We start from the raw sequence: 12480 nt of genomic DNA, 5'->3' as shown, positions 1-12480 counted from the left end.
GGTCAAGCTGACATGAATTTGTGCAGGGTTCTTGGGAATCAAAAAGCTCAATAAATAATTTTTTTTTTTTACTCCACCAGTTTCTGGATTAATTTAGTTTTGTTACAATTCGGATCATGCATCATAGGATTGCAACAATGAGCTTTAAATAAGTATTGTCTGTGCACAGTAAAAGAAATAAAGGAACATTGAACAAGTCAGCATTTCATCATATACATCATAGTAGGCACAATAGATAAATCAAGCAGCTCGGGGTTGATGGAGAGCATTTTCATGGAGAATGTCATGTAGACCCAAACGTAAGGGGAGCCATTGGTAACCACCCCCACAGCCTCCAGCCAGCCTTTCTCAGGGCTGAGGAGGTGGGGATGTGCACACAACCAAAAAACACTGAACAGTAGGAGGACAAATTAAGTTACTGTAGGCAGCAGTGTGAATATTAAAAACCTTTTCCTGTGAAAGAATACTTCAGACCCTGTAAAAACTAGTTCAGTTAAAAATAGATGTATTTACATTTAAGTCTGATCTAGCAAGTTTTCCCAGCAGGTGTAAGTTGAGCTGTACAGTAACTGCAGGTTGTACTCAATCTGACTGGATTTGTGAATGGTCTTTTTTTTTAAAGTTTCAGCTATTAGGCCTTAAAGCACCAGCATGTTACAGCAGTGGGATGAGGAACTGCCTCCCTCCACTTTGCTCCCAGTTCACTGCTGGGGTAAGTCCCAAACCTGTCATTAGATCACACTTGTTAATTAAGATGCCTTTTTTCCCAGCTCAAGATGTGTGGGGTCATTTACCAGGGCAAGACTGTTGTCCCAGATACTCACAGGTGCTTCTCTTCTGCCCATGGGTGAGGCAGGACTGAGCTGGAGGTGCTTGCAGCTGCTCTAGTGAAGTACCTGGATAATTCCACCTGGGGCAGTGCATGGGAACATGCTTGGGGGTTGTGAAGCCACTTATGCTACTGTTCAGGGAATGATGAGTATTAAATGCTAAATATTGCCAGGGTTTGCTCTTGGGTCAGCTGTGACACCTTGGATTGCCCAGCCCCAGAGCCAGGTGTGGGGCAGGAGGGGCAGGGGCACTCCAGAGAGAAGGAAGCCGTCATTTCACCATGCCAGTCAAGATAGTTATTTGTTTTATTTGGTTATTGTTCAACAACAAAGTTCAATACTTTCAGGTGGAGCTTTGAACTGTCCCTCTGGTTCCCTCCCTTGTCAATAATAAAAAGGTAATGAAGAAAAATCCTGTACTTTTAGAGACCTAAAACCTCATTTATGCTAACAAGCTTCAATTGCAAGTTAATGTTACAATATTTCTTCATGGGAGCGAGGAGGACTGAGGCGAGGCCCCTCCAGTGTCTGAAGATGGCTGTCCACAACCACCAGTAAAACAAAAAGCTAGTGTTGAAAAACGCACAGTTTACAATAAAAAAGTAGAAACCAATTCAATTCCCTTTTGTTACGAATATAAAGTTTCTTGTAAATATGTACAGTCCTTTGAGCTATTTCTATAGCAGGAAGCATTTCACGAACAAGACACAAGATACACACTTTCAGGACTCAACAAGCCCATTTCTGAGGTCTTGAAGATCTTCCATGAGATGCAAAGATTTAAAGACTGATCTCAGTGACCTTTCCAAATATTCAGACCAGGAGACAAAAACTTTCAGCAAATTTCCTGCCAAATCATCTGACTGAAAATAACCCAACAGACAAGAGAACAGAATACAATATTCATGAAACTCGCCAAAGGACACTGACAAGGCATTGGAATTTTGATGGGTTTCTAGAACAGGTTAGCACAGGCTTGCAAGGGACTAGCAGAAGTTTAAGTGTGGCTCCAAGGGAAGATTGGATGCAGTTTTGCTCTTTCCAGTTGTAAAGAACATGGTTGTTCACTTAGAACTTAGTTGCTATTGCAGAGCGAATGGTCAAAACCTGCTTTGAAAATCATCTGCTCTCTGCTTCATGTTCACAGCAAAAGAGAATAGGAAGCAATAAGAGGCTGGAGGTCAGACACGGGGAAGCAAAGGTGTGTCAGCACTGCCAAAGCTGCTCCCTGCGGGCATCCTGTGCCAAGACACCGGCTCTGATTGCACAACAAGCTACAGCTCAGGGAGGACCCAGCCCGGGCTGTTCCCCCCGGCAGCTGAGGCTGGCAGCACTCACTGCTGAAGAGACCATGTCCAGTGCTGAGAGGAGAACACAAGTGTGACTGTGATTCTTGTCATAGAATAAGGCTTGTTAACTCTTCGGTGCCAAATTTCCAGAGTAATTAACGGCTATTGTGCAGCGTAATCTAAAGGTTTCAGTTAATTTACAAGTGAGGTACAATACACTACTCAGCAAAGCAACCTAAAAGGAGAGAGCCAGTGATGGTGCAGCAGCATGCAGTGAACTGTCATGCAGAAGACCTGGATAAAGTCTTACAACCCAGTAGCTTATAGGTAATGCACTTTGTTTCAGGGCTGGGCAGGGGGGTTGGTTAAAGCAGGGTTCTTCCCTCCCCATCAGAGCTGCTCTAAAGTGATTTTGGTGAGAACAAAATAGAAGTGGCAGGTGAACAGGCTAATCAGAAGAAATTTTTCATGTGTTCTGTGGAGAACATCCAACCACAGCTCCTATTGAAAGACTCACTCACCTTGGCCCTTCTGTTTCCAGGCCATCATGGTCTCCCAGCACGTCTCAGAACTGTGACCAACTCTCTGGTAAGGGGTGCTAACCACAGTGATGACCTGGGGTAGGACACGAGTCCCATTTCCTGGATGAACTACTAGGGACTAAAGTGGATACAAAAAGTTCATGAACTGCTTGAAAGAGTAACAGTAGTAACAAAGTGCAAAAACAGGAGTGCAGGAAAGTGCAGAGAAATTAACTGAGCTGCGAACGGTCTTCGAAAGCGCCACGGCTCCCGCTGCGGAGCGAGCTTTGGCCCAGGAATGCTGTTTGGGAACTGGGCTGCAGACAGATGGAGTGCATATACTCAGTATATTTCCTTTTTTTTCCTGCAGGTCAAGATGAGTAACTTTGTCTAGCTGAGACTTACACTGAAGACTGGTCCCAGACCTGGCAGGGAAATAAAAGGACAAGTTACAAGTCACAGGTATTTATTTCTCTTCCAGGCAGGAGGTGCTGGGAGCAGCACATCATCTGCCGCTCCTACAGAGCCAGGGCTCCTATCACCCACAAACACTGACCAAGGCAGCATCACTCTGAGCACAGCAGGCTCCCACATTCCCTGCTCCAGACATTATTCTTTTTCAATTCCTCTATCACTTCCTAGGAAATGCACCTTTGCTTTCAGCCCATTCTGGTACCTAGCAGCTTTTGCAGTACCAGAAGCAGCCCAGGGCAGGTTGTCAGAGTGAAACACTAATCTTAGAAAATTAAGATTTTAGTTACCTTGCTGAAAATAATTAAAAGTTAGAAGGGAGTAGTTATCTGAAACTTAAATAATTGATTGTCATTTCATGTTTGCTCAGCTGCACTTACAATGGGAAAAGACAAAACTAGTGAGCAGACCCAAAGAAACATAGACAATGCATCCAGAAACCCATTCTTTTAAACACTGGACTATCCCCAGAAATCATTTGTATTGTCATTGATAGAAAAGGTCAAGAGTTTAGGGCGAGGAAGACTCGCCTTACTTTTTCCTTTTAAGACCCCTCCCCATGAAAATGACCCCAGACTTAATTTAAGAAGTCAATCATAACTTAATAGCTATTCAAGCTAATTACCATAGGAAGCAGGGGATGGGAGGGGCTGTTATGATGAATTTGTATTTGTTTGAATCCTTTGCCAATAAATAGACTCTGTGATCACCTGTGATTTTGCAGAGTGTATTAGAATAAACACACACTTTGTAACTTTAAATTGTTACAGAGTCTTTTGTCCATCACAGTTGAGTATAGATATTAGACCAATACTCTTATTTTGGTAAACCAACAGGGCCAGTGCATGGCACCATGCGGGCTCTGTTCCAACAGAATCTGAGGAGCAGGGGGATGAGATTTGACTTGCTCTTGTGCTTTCCAGTGCTACAAGCCTTTCCCTGAGCACAGCCCCGCTCTGCAGGCTCCTGACTCACCTTATTGACCTGAGCCAGGGGAGTCCTGGCCCCGCTGACAGGCACCCTCCCTCGGCCGCCGTCCTCGAAGAGCCGTCCGGGGGAGCGCTCCCTGCGGGTGCTCAGCAGCCGCCCCGGGGATTTCTCCCTCTCCAGGGGCCGCCCCGGGGATTTGTCCCTGCGCAGCTCCGTGCGGCCCTCGCGGTACCGGTGGGGGGTGCTGGGCTCCCGGGGGTGGCCCGGCCCCTCGGGGGGCCCCGGGCTGGAGGCCACGCGCTTGGTGATGTGCTCGTTGTACGTGGGAGGGCCTCTCTTGTTCGGGCTGCTGTCATTCAAAAATAATTGACGCGAACCGCTGAGTGACAAAAACCTCCCGTTACATTTTCTTTTAGCAAAAATGTAACTTTTCCCCCAGCGCTCTTCCTTGGAGAAGCATCAGCCTCTTCCTGAGCCAACATGGAAGATGCAGAGATATTGTGGCTGGAATATCCATCACATGAGCCACACTGGCAAAGTGTCTTAATGAACTGCCAGTGTAAGTCGTGTATGGAACAGGCCAGAGACCACCACCTTTTCATACACTCCAGCCACATGCTTTTCCATATAAAAATACACTAAAATTTGATATATATGTGTTTTCATACAACCTTCTGTAGCTCAGAGATGTCCAGGCCAGGCTGGGATGAACTACAAGCCTCAATTTCTCAGTGTCCTGTGCACACAGTGGCACCATCAGTCCCAGTATTTATTTACCTGTGTGTCACATCACAACTTGCCAGCACTATCTCCCTAAGGCACACTTATCCTTTGATAGAAAGGGGCTCTTGCTTTACAGCTGGTTACAGCCAAGTGTTTAGTGTAATATCAACAGTATCTGAGCTCAAAAAGCTTTGAAGCCAGAGCTCTATCACCACATCAAAGCAAACCAGCACAAGGTCAACAAAGCATTTGTGGAGATTATCCACATCTTCCCAGAGCTGATGTTTGTTTCCTTGTGGATGTTAATCCATTAGTGACTCTATTCCAGCATGACAGTAACTGACTGTCACCAGTGTCTAAGAACAGAACAAGGGCACCCACCACACCAGGGGAAGAGGCATCAGGAGGGAAGTTTGCTCCTGAGGCACCCAGGACTGTCACACCCCAACACTGTCACCGTGACACCCCGATGTCCCCGCACCTGCGCGTGGCAGAGGAGCCTCTGTGGTGCTGTGGCTGCTGCTGCTGCTCATTGTTGGTCTCCTTCACCAGATTGCCCTTGCAGCAGATCACCCTCAGCTTGTCCTGGTAGGAGGAGGCCAAGTAGATGGCTCCTGAGGAGATGGCAGGCCCGAGGTACCGCGGGTTGGGGATCTCCAAGTGCGCTCGTGCCGGAGTTCTGGGGAAAATTGCAGGTAAAAGTCTTTACAGTGGCAGCACAGTACCTTTTCCTGGCAAGTCCATATATTCCTGCAAAACTGACTGTTCAAAGGAAGGAAAAGAGAACAACTTACCCTAGAGAAGCTCGTGCCTGAATCTCGATCACTTCAAGGGAATTGAAGTGGGTCACGAACAGATAGGGCTCCCTGTAGGCTGGAGGAGCAGTGCAAAGGCAGGAAAAAACACAAAATACATTCTCAATTAAAAACTTCTAAAACACAACAGCAAGCACAAGAGAGGCTGACAGCCCTGTGGGAAAACTAAGGAATACATTTTATGTAATGACACAGACACCATCAGTAAAGGGGGAGATGCAAACTTAAAGAATTGTTGCTTTGAAACTGTGTCTCAAGGACTTTACCAACCAAAGTATCATGAAAAAGGCATTAAAGTCAGACTATTAACTGAGTAAAATCCCATTAGGCAGTGCAAAAGGCCTGAAGGAGTCATGCTGCCCTCATATATTCTTCATAATTTCAGAAACTTAGAGCATTGTTAAAAATTCCACTAGCCACTTCAATCAGTGTCAGACCAGGAACACTAAGGAAATGCAACTTGGGTTTAGTTTCCTTAAATTACTTCTATTTCAGAGGATTTGCCACTGGGATTTATAATAACCTTAAATCATGGGAAAAAGCTCCATAGTTCCTGGAAGAATTGGGAAGGGAAAAGGAGACAGAAGGGCTGAGTGCAGGGTACCCATTCCACAAGGATGTTTCCTGGTTTCAGTAATTCCCATAATCCAAGGGAATGTCCCTCAACACCTACCAAAAGCTAAGGGCAAGCGGTTCCACTTCAGGTCGTCTGTCCTACTGCGTCTCCCATAGGAATCCACAAAGACTCCAAACTCTGCCAAGAGAGGTCACATCAGGTCATGAGCATCTGCCTGAGTTTTATTCATTTATTTCTGAAGGGAGAAAGGCAGGCGTTCCCAGGCTTTTTATCAGGGACATCTTGCAAATCTCAGATTGCCATGAATGACTCTAAATGCCATGCAATTGGTTAGATGTAGGAATAGTGCTGGGTCAAAAGGTGCTGTGATTCCAGGTTTCTTTGTTCCAGCTACACTAAGATCATTATTTAATCTACAGTTGGGAAGGTGATGAGATTCCTAACATCACTCACCCAAAATTACTGCTAGAGGGCTTTAGAAGGTTTGTGCATTCCCATGACAGTAAACAAGAGGGCAACAAAAGCAGCTATACAAAAAAAATAACACCCTATTATTTAATCACCAAAAGGTTAAAAAGTCTCATCTGTCTGCATGGAAACCAGACAAAGCCCAAGTCTGAGAGCCCCTGAACATCTTATCAGGGTAATCAAACACCTGTTTGCACTTGACACACTGCCTGCAGTCCTTCCCTCAGGCACAGAAATCAACATGCAACAACTGATCCACCAGGCATTGAGAACTTTTAAGCCAAATGAGGTTATCCAAACTTCAGCAACTCAGAGAACAGGAGCAGTGCAAGACCATCTGGCACTTACCATGGAAACACAGCAGATACTCCTCCCTCTGCCCTGCTGGGTTCACTTGGATGATACTGACCGGGAAACTGTTGGTGGAAGCAGCAAACACAGCAGAGGCCAAAGTGTGGTCATTTTTATCCAAAAACTCTGCCAAGAGAACAGAGAAAAACACTTTGATTTGCACCAACTTTTTTTCCTAAACTGCTTTCAAAAAGCTCTACGAAGAACCTGTGGAGACACTTGGAACATTTCTCAGGAATTATCTCCTACCCTCCAGTGTGTACTGCTTCATCTCAATTTCATAGAACTTGTTGGTTCCAATGATGATGCTGTAAGTGGTCAAATGGATGCAGCTGCAAGGCTCAGAGGTTTCAATCTCCTGCAAGAAAGGACAGTGTGGACAGATATTAGTCCCCTGTACTAGCTTACAGAGAACACTGAGACTGGAAAGTTGTACAATGCTACATTTATCTTTACAAGATGTGGCAACCTCAAAGACCCTAACAGTCTCTCAAAAGCATGTGGACAAAAACTCTTGCTAGAATAGTTTTGTTTTGTTGGAAGTAATGCTTGAATGTAGACTTGCATATCAGCTTGCCTCAAGGGAGATCCTCTTCCTTTTGGAAGAATACTCTGTTCTGGAAGATGTTGTTCTGCTCTGTAGCTCAATTTTCTGGAGCAGTACTGAGCAGCTCCTTGTTTACAGTAGGTCACAGCGAATCTTCCTTCCTTCTTTGTACATGTCCACCATGACCTGCCTTGTGACTGAAGAGCTGGGATAGCTCTGCAGGTTAGCCTGACACAAAACACAAATCCCCAGATCTTCTAAGGACAAGATTCCTTGCATAAATCCTACTTTATCTGGAAATTTAGTTGACAGAAAAGAAAAGCACATTCTGGGCTTGCTGCCATGTTGTTAGGATCTAAATTCAGTAGTCTGGATTAGTGGAGATAAGGAAAACCTGCTGTCTAAAATACCTTTGCATGTTGTGCATCTAAGCCCTTGTCAGAGGAAGGGCTGCAGACCCTCAGTGTTCCCTGCTGTGAGCAGGAGTTGCTATCAGCTGCAAGGCTTGTAGACATTCCAGGTGTGCTGGCATCCACACTGTGCCCACATCTCCATCATTCATGCCTTTCCTCCTGAGGAGGCCAGATCTGCATAACTGAGCCCACTGCTTCCCTCCATGGAAGCACACAGGGATAACAGCCTCAGTCACACTGGAAAATGAACTGGTGCCTGCAAAGTCACCTGCAGAACCTCCCAGGGAGGTGCAGTTTGACTGGAACATCCTTTAATTTGTGAATGGAGAGGACATGAGTTTCTGAGTGCCAGCCTGTTTTAAGGCAGGTGGTGTTTAAACTTTTTGTCCTGAGGAGAGATCTGTGAGAGTATGACTACAGCTCAGCCCAATATCTCAAAATTCATAGTTCTGCTCTGCATCTCTCCAAAAATGCCAGCTCTTATTAAAGGAGATTGCTGCCTACTCCACTTTGAGTCAGTGCACAGTGCAATTTGTTATCATTTTAGCTGGCGAACAAATTTTCTCATGCACACAGAAAGGTTTTAGATGTCTGCTCCAAAGCAAAGGCTTGGAGCACAATGTGAATTGACCTCAGCTACAGCAGGGCATTACTAAACTCACCTTTCTGATACAGAACTTGCTCAAGCTCTCGTTGTACCTCAGAACCACCACTTTATTGGGCATGGCTGCACAGATACAAAGACTGTTCTCAACCTGTGAGGAAGATAAGCATAGTTCAGGATGGCAATAAAATAAATTCTATTGCTGAGCATGTGAAACAGATCCAAGAACCTCTTGCCACAAAAAGAACTTTGCAGAGATAAGCAAGTACATTTTATTAATAGGGTAATTATTGTGAATTCATGAAATAATGAAAAGCCTCTTCACATTCTTAAAAAAGAACGTGAATTTAAATGGCTTCTATGATTTCTTTTATGCTTGAAAGGCGTTAATAAAAAATGAGAAGGTTTTCCACAGAAAAGGGATTGACAAATTGAAGTAGGTTAGGTCTACATTTTAACCCCTGAAACTTATCTTAAGCATCACTTTGAAATGAATGGTGTTCAGTTTGTTACCAAAGTAGTCCACAGAAGTAATTGTTAATGAGAATTTTTGCTGTGGTTAAATGCAGCATGCTGAAACTCATAATCTGTTTAAATGCCAAGAATTAAAGTGACACAAACACCCAAGGAAATTTGCTAGCCTGGAAGCATGACATTCCAGAACAAAGACTGGACAGAATTCACTAATTAAAAATCTCAAAATTGTAGTCAATAGTCAGGAGGCAGTAGTACCATGCTATGCTGGATTTCTTACTATCTAGCAGTTTAAGCTGTCCCATCCTGAATTGATCCACATTAACTGCAAATCCCCCATCCTGTCTGCAACTCAGCCTCTCTTCAGCCCATACATTCTTCTTCTTTGAAGAAAAATATTCAGAGCAGGAATATAGACCTTGGATGTGTTGCCAGTGGAATAAAGATGCTAATTTGTTAATATTAAACTCAGCAGTCTGAGGGGTGGTCTGGGGGCACGAGGGAGCTGTAACTTACTTTGCCAGCAGCAAAAAGGTGACATCCTTTGACAGTTTCAAAGACATTTGGTGATACATCAGGCTGGGCTGGGAGGTGAGACTGGGCTAGAGATTGCTTCACTTTCTTTACATCAACAAGACACAGAGCCCTTTCTTCTCCTGGAAACAAAAAAAGGTTGCATTTCATCAAGGGAGAACTCCCTATTCTCTAAAAAAGTCTTACCTAAGCAGCAGCTCCTTGTTACAAGCTGTTACTGTGGAAACAGTCACAAGGTACCATGTAGAATTCATTCCATATTATTCCTACTCAAACTGAAACAGAAAACTTACAAAAACCCTACAACAGGCAGTAAATCCACCAGGAGAACAACCATTCCCTGCGTGGATTATTAGTGTTTCTAAAGTCTAGCAGAACACTAATGTGGCCTCATTAAGACACTTCAAAATTAGCCAGGAAGTTTTACTTTGCCCTTCAGAACTTTTTCAAGTACAAGATGTTTTAATCCCTCTGTGCCAGCAGAACTGGCAAGGGATTTCCAAGAACTGCCCTAATGAATTGCATTACAGCCCAAGGCCAATTCCTCTCAGAAATCCAATGACAGACTAACACAGCCTTCTCATTATGTGTGAGATTTGCTTTGCTCTCTACTACCCTGACACAGATAAACCATGGACATCTTAAACCCTTACCAGGAAAAAACACAAAACTAGCAGAACAAGAGAGAGAATTTGCTTCTCATTCCCTACAAATGTCATATAAACACTTGATATTTGGATTTTCAGATGAAGATATACTCTAGTGTTCAGCATGCCTACATCCGTGTGGGAAGGATTATCTCTGGAAAACCACAGATGGAGAGATTAAAGCTGGTGTTCCTTTCATAAGGAAATCTTAAAATCATGACAGGAGTCTCAGCTTTGTTACAGGGCATGAGAGGGTAAGAGTTGGCCCTATGCCCCAGTCATCACATTGTGATCATCAAATAGTTAATTAAGAAGGTTATGCAACAATTAGGAAGAGATGTTCACTAATTAGGTCAACATTTTTTAAATTTAACTTAAAATGATGACTGACCTCTAACCTGGAAATATTTTGTCTCTGGTTCTTCCCTCCCTCAGCTCTGAAATCAGTTTCTCCTGAAGGTTTAACTGAGCACTCATTCACATAATCCCTTCCCAGCCAGCCTCAGACAAGACTGTGTTAACCACAGCAAGCCATTCCTGCCAATTTGCTGATACAAAACCAGATAAAAGCCTGGAATAATTCCAAAGGCAAGCAGGACCTGGCAGCACAAAGGCACTGTGGGAAGAGTGGGAACTCACAGCCCTGTACCTGCTATCATGAGCAGCTTCTCCAGATCCTTGATGAGGTGAATTTGGAAGACAGCTCCCATTCCTGGGATGTGCGTTAAGGAATTCTTCAGTACATTCAGGGCATAGAGACCTTCTTCTGCACCCACCAGTACTACCTACAGCAGGGAAAAAATAGCACCACGTGAGGAGAGCAAGGAATGCTCCAACAGCAACTTGGGTGATACTCTTCAGCAGTCAAGAGAAAAATCAAACCCATAAACAAGTGCTTAATTACACACATTGCAATCAAGACACCATTTCCCTGAATCAATTATCCACTACTGAGAAGGACCCAAGTGCACATGACCATTACCTGGTCACTGAAGGGCATTGTGCAATTTATATCCAAACGGTCTTCACCCTCCAGCTTCAGCAGAGAGTTCCCCAGCAGTTTCTGCAAATGACAAAAATATTTTTTTCTTGTTGAGTTAATCTTCATCTCTTTATCTGTGTGTATTTTAACAATGTCAGGTCATCATTTCAGACAGGCAAAGAGTTTGGCACAGATTTCTTTTTCTCAGAAAGCTAAAAGTTGCAGGGATGCTTCCTACCAAAGAATTAGTAAACTTTTATCTACCTTAGACACAGTAAGGCAAACTGATCAGAATTATCCTAAATTGAGACAGAACCCATTGTTGTCTCTATCCTTTCCATTTTCCCCAACCTCCTACAATAGAGAAGTGGAATTTTCCAAGGGGAAGGATTAAAGAAAAGAAGTATAAATGTTGGTGGGAGCATGTATTTTTCTCAGAGACAAAAGAAATGTGAGCCTGAGGAAAAAAAAGAGTATTTCCTCCAGTTAGATATTCCCTACCTCCAGAGCTAACATTCTCTTATGCAATGCCACAGAATCCAACCTCCCTTTACCAGAAAAGAGTTATCAGTGTAACAGTGTGAGAAAGGCTATCCAAAACCTAAATAAATCTGTATAACCTCTTACTAGGAATAAAACTCAAACTAAAAAGTACACACCCACACACACCCTCCCCCCAGGCAAGAAACATAAAACCTCTGGCTCTCTAGGAAGGGGAGGAGTTTTTGCTTCATTTAAGGTTTGCTTGTTCCATGTGGTACCTTATGAGACTGAATTTATACCATGTCCTAGCTGCTCTTCCTTCCTCTACTGGAATTACAGAGACATTTTGGGATTCTCTTACTACACTCCCCAAGTCTAAAGAAGGGTATTGTAACACACAGCATCAGTCTCACAGTGAACAGGCTCCTGATAGAAGCAGAAGCAATAACTTACCTTCAGTTACATCTCAGTATGTCAAATACCGAAAAAATATTTTTCAAAACTCTGCTCCCTCCCAGAATATTTTATTATTAAATGAAACTTTTATACTCACAGCATCAGCCTCAGCTTTTTCTCTGGAAACTCTCCCACCTGCCACTATTGATTCCAGTGCTGTGACCCAGCGCTGTTTGTCAGGGAAGCTGGGTGCTAACAGGTAGAGTGTTCTACCAGGCCAGCAAGTGGTGTGTGGATGAGACTCCAATTTTAGGATATATGGCACATCTGAGATGTTATATAGATAGAATAAGACTTAGATTAGTTTTTGGAATATTTTCAGTGGACTTAAAATCAACACCTTTCAGCCTCATTGGAGAGAAGTT

The 12480-nt window shown here is 43.7% G+C and overlaps 1 protein-coding gene across 10 annotated transcripts in view; it reads right to left on the bottom strand.

The window, feature by feature from the left end:
- Positions 1-138: 138 nt before the first annotated feature.
- The window catches only part of CIT (citron rho-interacting serine/threonine kinase), a 69404-nt gene continuing 57062 nt past the window's right edge, over positions 139-12480 (bottom strand). For 5 of the 10 annotated variants that reach the window (XM_079322390.1, XM_079322388.1, XM_079322394.1 and 2 more), the window contains 12 exons: positions 12213-12382; positions 11177-11257; positions 10844-10979; positions 9530-9669; positions 8598-8690; positions 7225-7333; positions 6973-7101; positions 6253-6333; positions 5559-5637; positions 5246-5443; positions 4087-4420; positions 1119-3065 (listed from right to left, as the gene is read on the bottom strand). In XM_079322390.1, the coding sequence (XP_079178516.1) occupies positions 3042-3065; positions 4087-4420; positions 5246-5443; positions 5559-5637; positions 6253-6333; positions 6973-7101; positions 7225-7333; positions 8598-8690; positions 9530-9669; positions 10844-10979; positions 11177-11257; positions 12213-12382 (1574 nt within the window). In that variant the 3' untranslated portion in view covers positions 1119-3041. Of the gene's footprint in view, positions 3066-4086; positions 4421-5245; positions 5444-5558; positions 5638-6252; positions 6334-6972; positions 7102-7224; positions 7334-8597; positions 8691-9529; positions 9670-10843; positions 10980-11176; positions 11258-12212; positions 12383-12480 lie in introns of all 10 variants that reach the window. The other 5 variants (XM_079322393.1, XM_079322396.1, XM_079322391.1 and 2 more) reach the window with 2 other exon arrangements.

This window comes from Erithacus rubecula (genome assembly GCF_903797595.1).
Source record: "Erithacus rubecula genome assembly, chromosome: 19".
NCBI classification, from domain to species: Eukaryota; Metazoa; Chordata; class Aves; order Passeriformes; family Muscicapidae; genus Erithacus; species Erithacus rubecula.
The sequence above is the reverse complement of the archived record's forward strand: the minus strand, read 5'-3'. Positions and strand labels throughout refer to the sequence as shown.